The sequence below is a fragment of the Pomacea canaliculata genome, linkage group LG2 (assembly GCF_003073045.1).
Source record: "Pomacea canaliculata isolate SZHN2017 linkage group LG2, ASM307304v1, whole genome shotgun sequence".
In the NCBI taxonomy this organism is placed as follows: domain Eukaryota; kingdom Metazoa; phylum Mollusca; class Gastropoda; order Architaenioglossa; family Ampullariidae; genus Pomacea; species Pomacea canaliculata.
The window spans coordinates 6,177,734-6,191,663 of record NC_037591.1 but is presented as its reverse complement, the minus strand read 5'-3'; the positions used below and the strand labels follow the sequence as shown (position 1 = coordinate 6,191,663).

Sequence of the window (13,930 nt, the reverse complement as noted above, 5' to 3'; positions counted from 1 at the left end):
TGCAGTAGCTGGAGACACTCTTCTTCCATTATATGTATAATTTTTTTTTTTTAATATCTGGCTTGCTGGAGGTTTGGATTTAGTTAGGATCGTCTGGTCTGGCCCAGGGATTTTCTTTTTGTGCTCCAAGGCGTCAGCCAGAGCCAGACGTTTTCGCACAGTGTTATTTTGGTGAAGGTGGGGTAAGTCTGTGGGGCGGCGAACGGGAGGACACCCTGGTTTTACCATGTCATCAGCCATCGCTTGTAGTCCGCACATGCAGACGAAAAATCAAATTGTTTCTAAGAACATCCGGCCAAAGAGGATCTTCTGACAGGCGTCGGCTGGAATCTCCACTTATTCCCCCAACCAGCCCTCTTTCCTGAAAAAAAAAAATCCGCCATCCTCTTTTTTTTTTTTTTTTGGCCTCGTCTCTCTGTCTGCGAAAATGAACCACGTGAACTCAGGTCGGAGAAAAAAGTGTCTGACCAAGCGTCCCTTTCATCTATAGCGTCTTGTTTTCAACATCTCGACAGTAACGGCTACAGTAAATTCTTAGAAGCTAGTACTTTGCAGCTCCTCAAGTACTGGCCGAGATGCTAATTTTATACCTTTGCTCTTGAGACGATATCATCAAGGCTAGTGATAAAATACATCTCATAGATACGCAATTTTGCCTTTTTTTCAAAAACACATCCACCAGTTTCTCGAACACGGTTTGGTTTGACAGTACCGTACTAATAACATGCATAGGATGGAATAGTGTTTTATGCCGAGTCATCAACGAAGGCGAAGCAGCTGGCTATGTTACAGTAGTAGGTGTTAGTACTTGCAGAGAGAAGAACTGAGATTTGAACCTGGGTCAGCTGGCCGCGTTCCTCTATCCGTAATCTGCTGTACATCTGAGTGTAACGCATTTAGTCAGAAAACTTCACGAGTGTGTTAGACTTGTGCTCGTTTCACCTTCTCCCGTCACAAGCCTTCAGGGTTTACAGACGCAGAACTTGTTTTCACGAGATTTGTTTCCATCAAATTTTCTCCGACTCGGCTATATCTGTGCGTCATTTTATATAATGCAACAGCACGAATATATCTACATTTGAAATAAATGTTTGACTTGATAAGAGAACGAAACAAGGGTAGAGGCGTTTCTCTCTCTTTTGACATGTGAAGCGAGTAAATGAGCATGCGTTGTCAGGGAGATACACGTCAGATGACGAATGGATTCTCACTTGTAGCCATTGTAATCGGAGATACCTCAGATCACAGCGCAAGGGACATAAATACCGCGTGAAGAACAATGCGCGCCTGTTGATTATCCCCCATGGCTACACAAAACAATGAAATAGGTTCTTCCTCTTCCTTTATGATAGTAATATGCTTGCTTTATGGAAGTTTCTTTCTCAATAGCATGGTAAATAGTCTGCAAGCACTGTCATTAAACCGACGATGCACATGCACAAAAAAGGCTCTTGAAGAACATGCAGATCAAAACCAATGTGCTCATAGTAGATGCTTTACGAAAAACCTTCCTTCAAAATGCAAATTGGAAATGGAATGGAAACCAGCATATACAAGAGTTAAGTCCTGGCCATTGGCGACGGCAAAGCAGATATCTACATGAACAGAGCACAACTCGAAAGCTTCAAGTATTTGGGAACCACACTATCCAAAAGCAGCTCCATGAGAGATCTCTGTATCAGGATCACAACAGTGGACTGGACCTGCTCACTGTTGCTCAAAATAGGAGTGAATAGCGGCGTCATCTGCCACATCAATCTATAAGCTCCTCCAGTGACCAGCACATCAACACAAGAATGAATGAATGACATCATTGCCCAGCCAGAAGGGACTGTAAAGAACTTTTCAGAATTGTTCACCAAGACTTTTCTTTAGAAGTTCCACTAACAAGACATTTCATAAAACAAACTTCCAAATGCCTCCCTTTCTTATCTGTATTTTCTTTTCCACAATACATAAAATCACGCTTACAATAAAAGAAATCAAAGGTCAAGCATGATGTTTTTATTTAGAAAATGTTCTGCCGATGTTAAAATATTGATGCACCTGGCGAAATGATGACGATGGGACACACCACATATTCTTCTCACTGGCATCCAATGGGGACACATAAAACCCTTGAAGACGATTTCATTTTTAATATCTCCTTGATGACTAATATTTTTTGATGGGGCATTTTCACTGGTTGCTTGTGGAAAAAAGGGCCAATAAACCAGCAGCAGCACCAACAGATCCCATGTAATTGCTGAAATCAATGGTCAAGGAACTTAAATGATGACAATGACAGGCATCTTTACCACATTATTTTCTTGAAGCATACAGTGCCCTTAGCATCTCTGAAACATCACTTTAAAATTTCACAAAAATTTTTTGTAATTTTATAATGCAAATAGACACTATCATCACTTACAGGTTTACTTCATTGAGTACATGTTCTTAATGCACAGTGTACTTCCTCCATTCACTTACTATCTTAACCTGTTAGCATGTGTAAACCAACACTTTTTCAAGGATACATTGTTGGGTTAAAATTTTTCAAAATGTAGAATGATACAACAATCAAAAGCGCTAAGTACAACGCATTGTTGTAGAATATGGAAAAGGTAGTTGCTTCATAATCGGCAACTTCATTCTTCTTCCACAGGATCCTGAAATAGGCAATATGCTGTTTATGAATAATTTTACTAAGTTAAAATTCACTGCACCCCTACAATTATCTTATCTTAGGTGAGTAACATTCTGTTTATCGAACATATCTATTCACAAAATTTTTAAAGACTGGTCATCTTGTAAAGCTTGGTAGCTAATGCTAACCTGAATCCCCGCTTTCAACTTTAGTTTTCCACAAAACCAATACCAAAGAAAAACTGCCTGCAAAAATTATTCGCAAAACCAGAAAACAATTTTACATTTGATAGTAAGAAGAGAAATAAAGGATTTTTACATTTTTTTGTTACTATTTCTACCTTTAATTTTATTATAGCTCATGCAGTGCAAATTGCACATTTTTATTTTTTTTAAATTAGCAATGCAGACTCATCCTTTAAAGCTTATCAGAGTACAAAATTAGTTTCCAAAAAACTAGGTTCACTTAATTACACGATGCCTGATGATCTGAGTGAATGATGGTCTTATCTGTAAACTTTAAATAACCGTGTACACGCACAAGTGAAAAATCAAATCCAATATGCCATTTCAAAACCACACATATGCTTAAACATGTGCTCCCAGCATATTTCAGCTTAATTTAATGTAGTAGCTCTTTGGTAAGCCTTTAGCTTTTTGCAAGAAGGAAAAGTAGAAGGGTCTTAAAAAAAAATTACAGAATGGAAAATACCTCTCATCTTTTTCTTTTTTTGTCATTCTTTTGTCATCAGCAAGTTTCTTCATCATTTCCTGGGCAACAGCATCTTCACGTTTCAGTGCAACCCTAAAATATTTTAACAGAAATAATGCTTAGTCATAAATTGTCACATTGAAATTTAAGAGGCTGAGTAAAACTGTTACACTATAATCAAAGAACTACGTTACCAAAAAAAAAAAAAGATAAAGACATAAGTTGGGCTGGCTATGTATAAAATTAAAAACAATAAATTTGAATCCATTTGTATACGATATAATAAATGCAAGTAACAAAAAATTACATTATGTAGCGTTATCACTTTTAGAACCAATGACAAATGCTTTCTAAATAAATTTTAAGAGCACATATGAACTGTAACCTACTTGTGCTTCAGGATGAACTTGACATTTCTGTATGCCAATGCAACAAGGTAAGTACTGACAATTGTTCCCAGAGCAAAGAAGATTCCTGACTGGTAAAGATCCATTTGATGGATACGCCAAAACAACCCTGCACAATCAAAACATAAAACCATTACTTCAATGTTTCATCTATGCAGATGCTGAACTTTCAGCTGAATGCCGACAGTTAAGTTTACTGCAAAGTCTCAAAATATATCAACAAGGCTAGAGAAATGAATTAATTTTTTTTTAGTGCACATTATTTCTTGAGTAGTATATGTGATGCCATGTTAAGAAGCTTGAACAAAGTCATTGGGTATGATCCTATTACTCAGAGGGGAAAGTAATGGGCATGGAGTTGTGTGCCGTTAATGAACTGTCTTTAATGAGCCAGACGAACAGTAAACATTTTTGCATTGGTTAAAATTAGGCCCATCTAGCTGGGTTCATATTGTCTTGAACTACATTTGTCTCCCACACATGGGTGTACATTCTGCATTATTTTTTATGGTAATTGGATTGTTGAAACAAGAATCTCATTTTAAAAAATCTCTGAATGTTCCTAACAAGTTCAAAAATCAGTTCTCAGTCACTTGATCCAAAAAGTTGTGCTCTCTTACATCAAGATTTGTGTCCGTGTTTATAGCATCTGTTATGCTATTAGTGATCGACAATATGTATTGTCTACATGACAGATTTGTATTTTATCGGACAATTTTAATAGTATCACTTTGAATTAATATATTTTCAAACTCAGCCTTTCTTCTGTAATAGGGTAGCAGACGACAGTCAGCAGCAGCACAAAGTAAATAAAAAATGTCGCATCTTAAATGCCATACCGGCAAATGTCGACAGAAATCTGACAATATGACTGGCAGGCGTCAAAGTAAACCACAGACTGATGAAAAAGTATGGCAAAACGTTTCTAGCCGCTGTTAATTTAAAACAAAAACTGCCTACACTTTGTAACGTAACTGCTAGCACTTTCCACAAAATTTAATAATCCAGATTTCTCTCTTTGATATATGTTACACGTCACACTCGAAGACCAAGCAAGTCATGTGCATTCAAATTGTCTTCATGGGTGGAAAATACTCACATATTGGTATTACCGACACAATCAAGGCATTGCCATAAAACAGCGCTGATGATTTAGTCGACACATTTCGACTAAAATCTTGCAAAAGCAGTTCCTCTTCACGCGAAAGCTTGTTCTTGCCTCCCCCAGCCATTTTGACAGCGTTACCGGAAGTGATTGGAGCGAGAAAAGCCATCCAACCAATGTCATTAGATGAAAATTCGTTAATGAGCCGTCTTTATTAAATTCTTCCCTATTTACACTGGATATTGTTACTGATAATTTTAATTAATTATTCTTTTGTTAATCTTTACAGACGTCACAGACTAAAGGTACATAATTGAGCGAGATTTCCTCAGGGGACTTAACTGCAGGATTACCAAGGACAAACGAAACAAGTTGAAAACGTGATAGTTTAGTTCTCTGAAAATGGTCTTCCTTACCCGGAGTTTACTTGGTAAAGTATCAAGAAAGCCAGACAAATATTGGAAACGAGTGGCCATAAGACGTTTAACATGGGTTTGTACTTTGCTGCTGTTATTCTTCTGTTTGTTAATCAGTGTTGATTTTATAAATATGTAAGCAAAGAAATTTAAGCCTAAAAATTACAAACAATTGTCATTTTACGCAGTGTATCATGTCTGTGTAATATCACTATTAATCTTTTAATGATCAAGTAAATAGCTATAGAAGTATCCTCTAACCATTTCACCGACACCAGAAACTGAACAAGGATTTTAGTGAATTGTAATCTGTTTATGTCGAGTACAATGCTGATAATCGTATTCAAGTGAGTGCTAACTAGCAATAGATTTGAGAATACTTTTAGGAGAAATGGCTGTAATGCAGCATCATTTTTTTTCACTGTCCCCACAAGTCATTTTATGATTTTTTTTTTTTTTTTGAGTGGGTACTATGCCACATTTTACTATCCATATGATGACATTACCTTGATACAGCCTTGGTATAGTTTCTGATCTTTCAACCTGTGTTGTAAAGCATCATTCCATGTTGTATGAATCTGATGTTACATATTTTTGTTACATAAATTTAGCACTTCTTTGGACGCAGAAGAAACTGTTACAAACTCTCCATGGCAGTCTTGCGACGGGCATTTAGGTATTCTTCAAGATCAGCAAGACTAAGCTCACACAACAACAATGCTGTAAGTGGTTATTTTGTATTGTTAATGATACTGTCCTGACCATGAGCGTGCCTAGCATGTCTGTATTTGCTTCATATATAAGTGGGCGTTTGTGTTGTAGAAGTGAACATGCCTGTTATATGCAAATATGAGTGCATGGTTGTTGGTGATTCAATCTACTTCTGTATATTATTTCTGTAAAGCATTTTGAGAAAGTTGTTGGAAAAAATGCTATATAAATGTTATGTTATTATTATTACACTAACCATTGTTAGTAAAGATTGAACAAAGAGCTGAAAATATTTTTATTTAGGATATCATGTAACAATGTTTTCATCTGTTTTCATACAAATAGTGTTGCATATGCATGCACAACAGTCCTTATAATAGTTTTATATAAACACAAACACATCATTTGCAATTTGTGACCATTGATTCTCTTTTTTCTGAAATGGTAGTTTTGATTTGTCATTTATATTACTTAAGATGTGACATGCAGGAACAAAGGGTTGTCAAAATATTAGTAAATTAAAATTAGATCTGTGCTTTTCCTCTGCTCACGAAAAGTGTGATTTTTATGATTTTTTTCTTTTCAGGTCTTTGATACAAGGATTGCTGCAGGGTGTGCAGAGCATGGCATACAGTTCTCTTCTTTTCTTTCAACACTTTATGAGGTATGAAACGACCACAATTTGTCTTAAGGTTAACATTTAATGCAGGCATGTATTTACATATAACTGCATGTTTTATTGTCTCTGTATACTTTTGTTTTGGGCTAGAATAATGAATATAAGTTATATAGAAACCTGCAATGATCTTTGAAGAAGCAGACTTTGCTCCATCTTTTTCTTATAGCAGACACTGGTCTTTTTTTTTTTTTTTTTAGATGTGGATTAGAGTTGTTGTTTCTAAATCTTTTTTCTAAAGAATGCAGCATGATGTGAGGAAAGCAGACTTTAAAAAGAAGGAAAGAGCTTTTTTTAAATTTGTGCCTGTATGGTACAACCTTTAGACAACTTGAGGGTTGAATGTTTGATCACACATAAAGAATTGCTTTGATATTTTTTTTTAATATTCAACAGATGAACATCGAACTTGGTAAAAAAGTTCTGGCTGATTTTGCTATCTATGAACCTAGAACATTTCAGGTAAGTTCTGTTGTCAACCTGTTACCATTCTTTCCACTTTTTAAGTTAGATGTAATGCATATGACTTAAAGTGTGAGGGGCTGTTTAAAATCTGATCATCGGTCCTCCTCAGACTTTTGTATTATAAGTTATGTGCATTAAAGAAAATCCTGAGTCTAAAGGAAAAGTTATTTTACCCTTTCTAGTGCATTTCAAATAAAAAATATTTTCTTTATTGCATTTAACGATTGCAGCTGCTCTCAGGCTATTCAAAGATATTTTTTATGATCAAATTCTCTCCCATAACCAAATTTAAAAATAACCTCATTATTTAAAATATTTTAAATATTATAGATGTGTATTCATTGATGATATTGCAATATGGGTAATGTTATGCCTTGTTGTATATTTACAAATGATCAAGGGAAAAATAAAAAAATCAAGATAGTGTTCATAATCATACTTTCCTGTCTTCTTAAAACCAGCTCATTTCCTTAGCTTATCCAGTTTAAAAATTTTTCTTCATTATGATATGATTCTTTTGCTGTCACTTTTTGTACTTTGCAGAGTCTCTGTGAGCTGGTGAAGAGACACTATGCGGGGTCATTTCAGAAAAATTTAAACCCATCAAATAGAATATTCACAAAAGGAATGCTATGAAGTCACTTCTGAAAATCATGTGTGAAAGTTTGACAGGAATGCAATTTTATATGAGCAAAGTAAACATTTTCAAGATTATCTTTATGCTGCACTTGTCTTTGTCTGGAAAAGGATATGGACATGATTTAAAAATAGTTTGTATGACTGACTGTGGGAGATGTATAAAAATTGAACCACAAGATTCTGCAGCTTTTTCCCCCCAAAACTAGTGATTCACACCATAAAAACTTATAACTTATCATTTTTAAACTCAGTTTTCTTTTTTAAAAAAAACATTTTTAACAGCAAAAATTAAGCCCTTTAACAAAAAGAGCACAGTTTTAAAATGCATGTATAACTCACCCAGTTTGTGCAGTAAAGTGCACAGAAAACACCTTTGTGATAGATTACTTGCTACTGGTAGTTGTTTGTCCCCTCACCTCACTTTTGATTTACATTATGCCCCCAAAAATGTCTAAAAACACCAGTTGTAGTATGCATATCAGATTTATTTCTTCTTGTGCAATAGAATCACATGCCTACATAATGAAATAAAATCTGCATTTGTTATTGTACACTTCTTTCCATTTCTTCTGTTTGTTGTAGTCCATATTTGTGTGCATTTAAAAATCACCAATTCTTTCAATAGAAAATCAAATAATGTAACTAAAAAGCATATATCTGTATTCCATCTTGGCAATAAAAGCTTACAAGGTATACGTGCATGCCAACTTTCTCAAATATAAAAGAAAGTTAAGAACTGTTCCCTTCAAGAATTTCTGTGGGATCTGTAAAAAGCAAGACACTTCAAAAAAGATCAAATTGATTTTAAAACTCTTTCAACGATGTTAAATGAAAAATCATCCTGTTAAAAAGTGCTTTAGTGCCAAGAGGCTGATAACAATTCTGTAATCGAAGAGGTATACAAGTGAATGGGGTTTTATGGATTATATGTCCCACTCTTTTCACCAATTTTAAATGTCACGGCAAAGCGTTACAGCAGCATTGGGCAGCACCACAAAGCCAAAAGAATAAGGTGGCATTATCACAGGACCATGCGTCTGAGTTGCAGGAGATAAATGAGGTAATTCGTTTCCATTCATCAGCAGTTTAGCCCCATTCAGCGCTGAGAACCTGAGTATACAGTAAACATTTAGTCAAAGGTATGTCATCTTTATTAATAAAATCTTTTTTGCTTGTTTGTTAACATTTACTGTAATAAGTGAATGTTTACAGTGATGGACTTTTGCAATTAGAAGACAACTTTTATTTTTACAGTCTTTAAATCTTACCAAATGAGATATAGTTAAACAATAAAGATTTCTTTTCTCTTAAGTTTGCTTATACTGATCTTGATGAAATATGTACACATATTAATAGAAATATAAGAAGACACATGCAAACTCCTGATTTCTTGTTGTCATGCCTTAATTCTCCTGTAATAGATTGCTGTGTGTACGCTCCTAGGACCAACATAAATTAAATGCTACTTGGTCACATATTAGAGTCACATACTTCAACACTCAATCTAATCTCGAACATACTTTGACATGAGGCCAGCACTGTCCCCAGCTGTCAGAATGTACAAGCGAAGCTCTTGGCCTGGAAACTGGGAGAGGTTAAAGGGCGCATAATAGTTGTTGGGGTTCAAGAAGTAAATCACCAGTGCTCCCAGACTAAAGCTGTTGATGAAAAGATTCAGATAGTTACAGATAAATAAAGTGAAGACATAAAACTTTTCCAACAGAACATCTAAGCAATGAGCTCTCTGTTTTCAATGACAGTGATGCCTTTTAATCTGTTGTCTTCAGAAATACCTTCTACTAGCTTGAATGTCTGCCACTAAAAAAAAACACAAACTAGTATATTCTGAGTTGCAATATTTATGAGTCAGAATCCATACATAATACTTATGTAGAAAACTCGCTTGTAATTCTCTATTAACATATTTTTTTTCTTCAGGTTTTTCCCATTAGTATTAACCATAGATTGAAGTGCAGATTTTGTTTTCTTAGTACTACAGAGAAAAAAATTCAGTTCAGGTGGACATTTAATCTTCATTCCTTAGATGAAGGCAAGCTAAGATACACTTGTAATTTACAAATTACCCTCTTCCAAAATCTTGTTTTCATATTCTTCTAGGAGCATATATATATATACCTGTTGCTAAACTGGGATCATGAGAAAGTATAATCTAAGTGCTAATTCTTTACATGATAGCAACAGCGAGGAGAGATCAGTTTTTTTATGCCATCAACCAGATCACATAGTTATGCAAACTTTAAATGAAGGACACCAAGTAGGTATTTTCAAGGAGTATCACAAAGTGCATGAACACTGTTTAAAATGAATTTTCAGATCCATGAAGAAGTTACTATTAATGGCTGAGGGGAAGTTTACTACAAGACATTTTTCAACTATCTCATTCTGGATTAACTGGAGTAGAAGTAAGTCTGGTGCAAACAAGCCAAAACAATAAACATTCAATATTTACTTATTAAATTATTAATTGCTGAGCACAATAATGGTCAGCATCTCACCTGTCTGGATTGGCACATGCTGCATACATTCTCACATCGCTGGCTCCTGTGACATTGAACACTGGACCGCGGATAAGGCGCTTGAACAGGAGTGTCAACCAGTAGTCCTGCAAGAAGAGTTGTTTTTCTTAAGAGTAAATCCTGCTTCCAATCTTTAACTTTCAAAGCATATATTTTCTGGTGTTATCACTTATTTTGCCACAAATAGAAAAAAATTAGCTTACTTTGAATGTAGTAAGTTTTGATCTTAAAGGTACCTATATTTTTTAAAATCATCTTTGACATTCAAATTACTCTGATCAGTCATTTCAGACTAGTCAAGAGGTAACTATACAAAACAAATAACGCAAGACTGAAAAGTTTCCTTCTTCTTTTAGGTGAGTAAACTTTTACATTAAATAATTGGTGATTTACAGTTATTTTTTGCATTAATCAACAAACTGTTAATTCAAGTTGTTCCACTCACCGGATTTGGGTTTAGATGTGTATCTAGCAAAGGGTAGTTACCACCATAGAAGGTCTGGCGAAAGACAGCATTCAAACCCATGGTAGAAGACACACCAAGCTTGTCAAGCCACCTGAGAATAGTTGCCTTCTCAATTATGATGATGATAGCGATGGTGGTGGTAATGATTTAGATGATGAAGGTCATGTGAAAGCTTTAAGCATAGAATTCTCATTAAGATCCGATAATCCTTGATATTACAACACTAATAAATAAAAAAATTAAAATCTGATAAAGATAGATATAAAATGTGTGAAGGTTAGAAGACAATGTTCAGAGATTTGAGCACTTCTCAGATCATAAAACCAGGTCAGCTAGAATCTGTGTGAGAAGAACATTGAAAAACTGCTCACACAAATCCTGCCACAAATCTGTCGGTAATATTTGGTGTGCCTCCACCATATGATGAGGAAGTCTCGCTTAACCATACTGGAAGGTCAGGGACCACAGAACGGGTCTGTGACAATGCAGACTGCAGGTAGCCCACAAGTCGATTCAAAACACCAACATCAGTGTAGTTCTTAAGAACTGCTGTTGATCCTTTCATGTAGTAGCTAAAAAACAAACATTAGACATATGTCCTAAGGCCTATACTTTTTGCAGAATGTCAACATTGTCTGCGTTTGCTCTTGTAAAAAAATCTATGAAAATACAAAATGTTGAAATTTAAAAAAAAATGTCACTGACAACAGATAGTCATACATTAGTATGATCAGTATTGAAATAGAATAATGCCATACTACACCCACCGAAAACCAACCATTTACAGAATAAAATTGAATAGAAAAGGTGGAAACAGCTAGCTTTAAGTATCTGTATGAAAGACAAAAATCCTACAAGGCAAATTAGTTATGAGCAACCACATGTTCTTCATGTACTTCTTTCTTCACATGAACTTAAAAAGAGATTTCACAGTTTTCTTTAAAAAAAACATTAAAAAAATTTGAGAGTACTTACTGATGCAAGCTTCCAGCTCTAACCACTGTAGCTCCGCCACTGGCAAGAAAACTGAAAATAATGTTATCTGTATTACTGACGAGTATTTTCGCAGCTCACGAATGTGAGATGGAAAGATGAAAGGTTAAGAGATTCTTTTCTAGGTGGACACATTAACAGATGTCTTATAGCCTGTGTGTGTGAGAAAAAGTTGACACATGGAAATTGGGTACTTGGGGAGGGGGGGAAATATCCTACATCAATATCAAGTATTAAAAAGTAAAAATCCTTACAGAATACATATTAACATCCAATCATGTAATTCACTGGTGACACAATCAGAATATTCACCCATGGAAAAAATTATTGTTGTTTGATGCAGTCTCTGGGCCAACGATGAAAGAACTAGAGTATAAAGGAAATTTGGCTAGCACTTGGCTCAGAGTTAATACATCCTTTGCCAGCTGACTTGGAAGCACTGTGTAGTTGAAGGCACTATGATATAGATCATATTCTGTATAGGACAAAACAAGAATCAGTATTAATCCAGTGGTATAAAAAGCAAATATATACCAGATGTGGTCAAAAGTCAAATCAATAGGAATCTGTCACTTCAACATTGCTCTCTGTAATTGCTATCTTTATTGTTTTAACTCTAGCAAAGTTATTTCAAGTGATAGATATTGCATGGAAACAAACATTCTGAAAAACTTATTTGAAGTATATTAAAATTTATTCACAGTGGCAGTAACTGTGACTGTTACAGGTACCCTCTTTCACCACAAGGTTTTACCATTTCCAAGCTGAAATCCAACAATGGAATAGTTTTTCGCTGATCCATAACGAAGAAGTTCCTGGGCATTGCTAGGGTCCCAAGAGCCATTAGGGAAGCGAATGAGTGCATTCAAGTCCATGATAAAATCCCAGCCAACAGTGCGAGCAAAATGGTTAATATCATCAAACTGTTTGGCTGAAACACAGTACCACATGAATTGCCTACACACTTTACACCAAGAACTTCAAACATAAGAACAAAATGTGGTCTTTTTCATATGATTTTTCTCATTAATGAGTATATGTGGCCCTATGCTCCACTGGGGGCGAATAGAAACAAGAAGACGAATGAGTATATGTATTAATAAAATGCCATGTGTGTTCAGATACTTTAAAACATTCACTATAACAACCCACCTTGCCTCTTGATAACAAGAAATAAATATTTCAGATTTCTCTACATAAGTGGCATGGTGGGAGTCGTGGGACTCAAAAGACAGCTCACATACTTGTCATGTTAAATATTGGATGACTTTTGAACTCCACTGGCTTCCCTTCCCCTCCATGGGAAGGATGACTGGAATCTGACTGAAAAATCAGGGCATCTGCCGTTGTTCCACCCAATCTCAAGTAACTCGGTGACAGGCCATGAGCAAGGTTCTGTAATTTTGTGGACCTGAAATGTATTGTGGAAATGTGAGACAGCATACAATTTTCTTCAGGTCACTTAAGACTAACACAAGTTACTACCATAAGCATTACACTCTTTTTTGTCACGCCTTACCTGAAGTCAAAAGTTGACCAGTTTGCATGCACAAGAGAACTGTCCAATGTTACGCTCACAAAATGTGGTCCTATGGTGTTGATGGATTGTTGCAAGGAGACATGAACCGATACAGGTTCCCTAACCTTTACATCAGCTGGAACAGTGAGATTCAAAGAGCTAGCTGGTACAAAATGGACTATTTCTGCCTGGTAGCTCCCTGGCATGAGAATCAGGAGGGCAATGGCCACTCTGCACATGTATGTGCTTGCTGTCATTTTGGCCATATGCAGACTTTCTAAAATGGCACCAGTAATGATCGGTCATTTATAACGTTTTTCGTTACTTGTTATCTCCAGTGACGTTTTATATATGCCAGACTGATAAGATAAATTTAACTACCCAAAATAAAACAAAGGAGATTTTTTTCTTATTGAAAAGTAACTGCTTGTTCACCATTCGCTTATTCTGATGTCATTTATCATTCTTTTTTTTTTTTAAATATGTTTGAAAATGCAGAAACAAGCTGGGATGTTAAAAAAAGTTTTTTTCTAATTTTTATCTCCTCCACCAAACAGACCCTCGATCGCACGATCATGATTCGGGCTTGTGTTTGCTCTACATTCATTCGCACACACAGGAGTGCAGAAGTCACTGGGTGGAGACAACGAAGGGCAGCC

At 35.6% G+C, this 13,930-nt stretch overlaps 3 protein-coding genes and 1 long non-coding RNA gene across 4 annotated transcripts; 2 read left to right on the top strand and 2 right to left on the bottom strand.

Moving 5' to 3' along the window:
- Positions 1-1,988: 1,988 nt before the first annotated feature.
- On the bottom strand, positions 1,989-5,005 carry LOC112557173 (translocon-associated protein subunit gamma-like). The gene is made up of 5 exons (XM_025226868.1): positions 4,844-5,005; positions 3,727-3,853; positions 3,338-3,430; positions 2,517-2,648; positions 1,989-2,245 (listed from the first exon to the last, which is right to left on the bottom strand). Exons 1-5 carry the CDS (start codon positions 4,974-4,976, stop codon positions 2,179-2,181), a joined length of 552 nt encoding a protein of 183 aa, XP_025082653.1. The 5' UTR covers positions 4,977-5,005; the 3' UTR covers positions 1,989-2,178.
- Positions 5,006-5,111: 106 nt separating this feature from the next.
- LOC112557174 (39S ribosomal protein L20, mitochondrial-like) lies at positions 5,112-8,302 on the top strand. The gene is made up of 5 exons (XM_025226870.1): positions 5,112-5,341; positions 5,877-5,987; positions 6,563-6,640; positions 7,049-7,114; positions 7,661-8,302. Exons 1-5 carry the CDS (start codon positions 5,252-5,254, stop codon positions 7,751-7,753), a joined length of 438 nt encoding a protein of 145 aa, XP_025082655.1. The 5' UTR covers positions 5,112-5,251; the 3' UTR covers positions 7,754-8,302.
- LOC112557171 (heparanase-like) lies at positions 8,224-13,835 on the bottom strand. The gene is made up of 10 exons (XM_025226866.1): positions 13,272-13,835; positions 12,997-13,163; positions 12,507-12,683; positions 12,065-12,227; positions 11,735-11,785; positions 11,131-11,331; positions 10,739-10,850; positions 10,273-10,379; positions 9,277-9,414; positions 8,224-8,866 (listed from the first exon to the last, which is right to left on the bottom strand). Exons 1-10 carry the CDS (start codon positions 13,535-13,537, stop codon positions 8,707-8,709), a joined length of 1,542 nt encoding a protein of 513 aa, XP_025082651.1. The 5' UTR covers positions 13,538-13,835; the 3' UTR covers positions 8,224-8,706.
- LOC112557175 lies at positions 8,757-13,930 on the top strand. The gene is made up of 4 exons (XR_003097911.1): positions 8,757-8,895; positions 10,091-10,179; positions 10,576-10,649; positions 13,829-13,930. It is a non-coding gene; the product is annotated as an uncharacterized LOC112557175 (long non-coding RNA).

What these genes read in the sequence shown, in the direction of transcription:
- LOC112557174 (XM_025226870.1), top strand. Translation starts at nt 5,252, where the DNA reads ATGGTCTTCCTTACCCGGAGTTTACTTGGTAAAGTATCAAGAAAGCCA. An exon ending in CCATAAGACGTTTAACATGG is followed by an intron (nt 5,342 to 5,876) that starts GTTTGTACTTTG and finishes ACATAAATTTAG; the next exon opens with CACTTCTTTGGACGCAGAAG. An exon ending in GCTCACACAACAACAATGCT is followed by an intron (nt 5,988 to 6,562) that starts GTAAGTGGTTAT and finishes TTTTCTTTTCAG; the next exon opens with GTCTTTGATACAAGGATTGC.
- LOC112557171 (XM_025226866.1), bottom strand. Translation starts at nt 13,537, where the DNA reads ATGGCCAAAATGACAGCAAGCACATACATGTGCAGAGTGGCCATTGCC. An exon ending in TGGTCAACTTTTGACTTCAG is followed by an intron (nt 13,164 to 13,271) that starts GTAAGGCGTGAC and finishes AATACATTTCAG; the next exon opens with GTCCACAAAATTACAGAACC. An exon ending in AGTGCTGGCCTCATGTCAAA is followed by an intron (nt 8,867 to 9,276) that starts GTATGTTCGAGA and finishes CTGTATACTCAG; the next exon opens with GTTCTCAGCGCTGAATGGGG.
- LOC112557173 (XM_025226868.1), bottom strand. Translation starts at nt 4,976, where the DNA reads ATGGCTGGGGGAGGCAAGAACAAGCTTTCGCGTGAAGAGGAACTGCTT. An exon ending in AAAAAAGAAAAAGATGAGAG is followed by an intron (nt 2,649 to 3,337) that starts GTATTTTCCATT and finishes TGCCTATTTCAG; the next exon opens with GATCCTGTGGAAGAAGAATG. An exon ending in AAAAATTTTAACCCAACAAT is followed by an intron (nt 2,246 to 2,516) that starts GTATCCTTGAAA and finishes CATTGATTTCAG; the next exon opens with CAATTACATGGGATCTGTTG.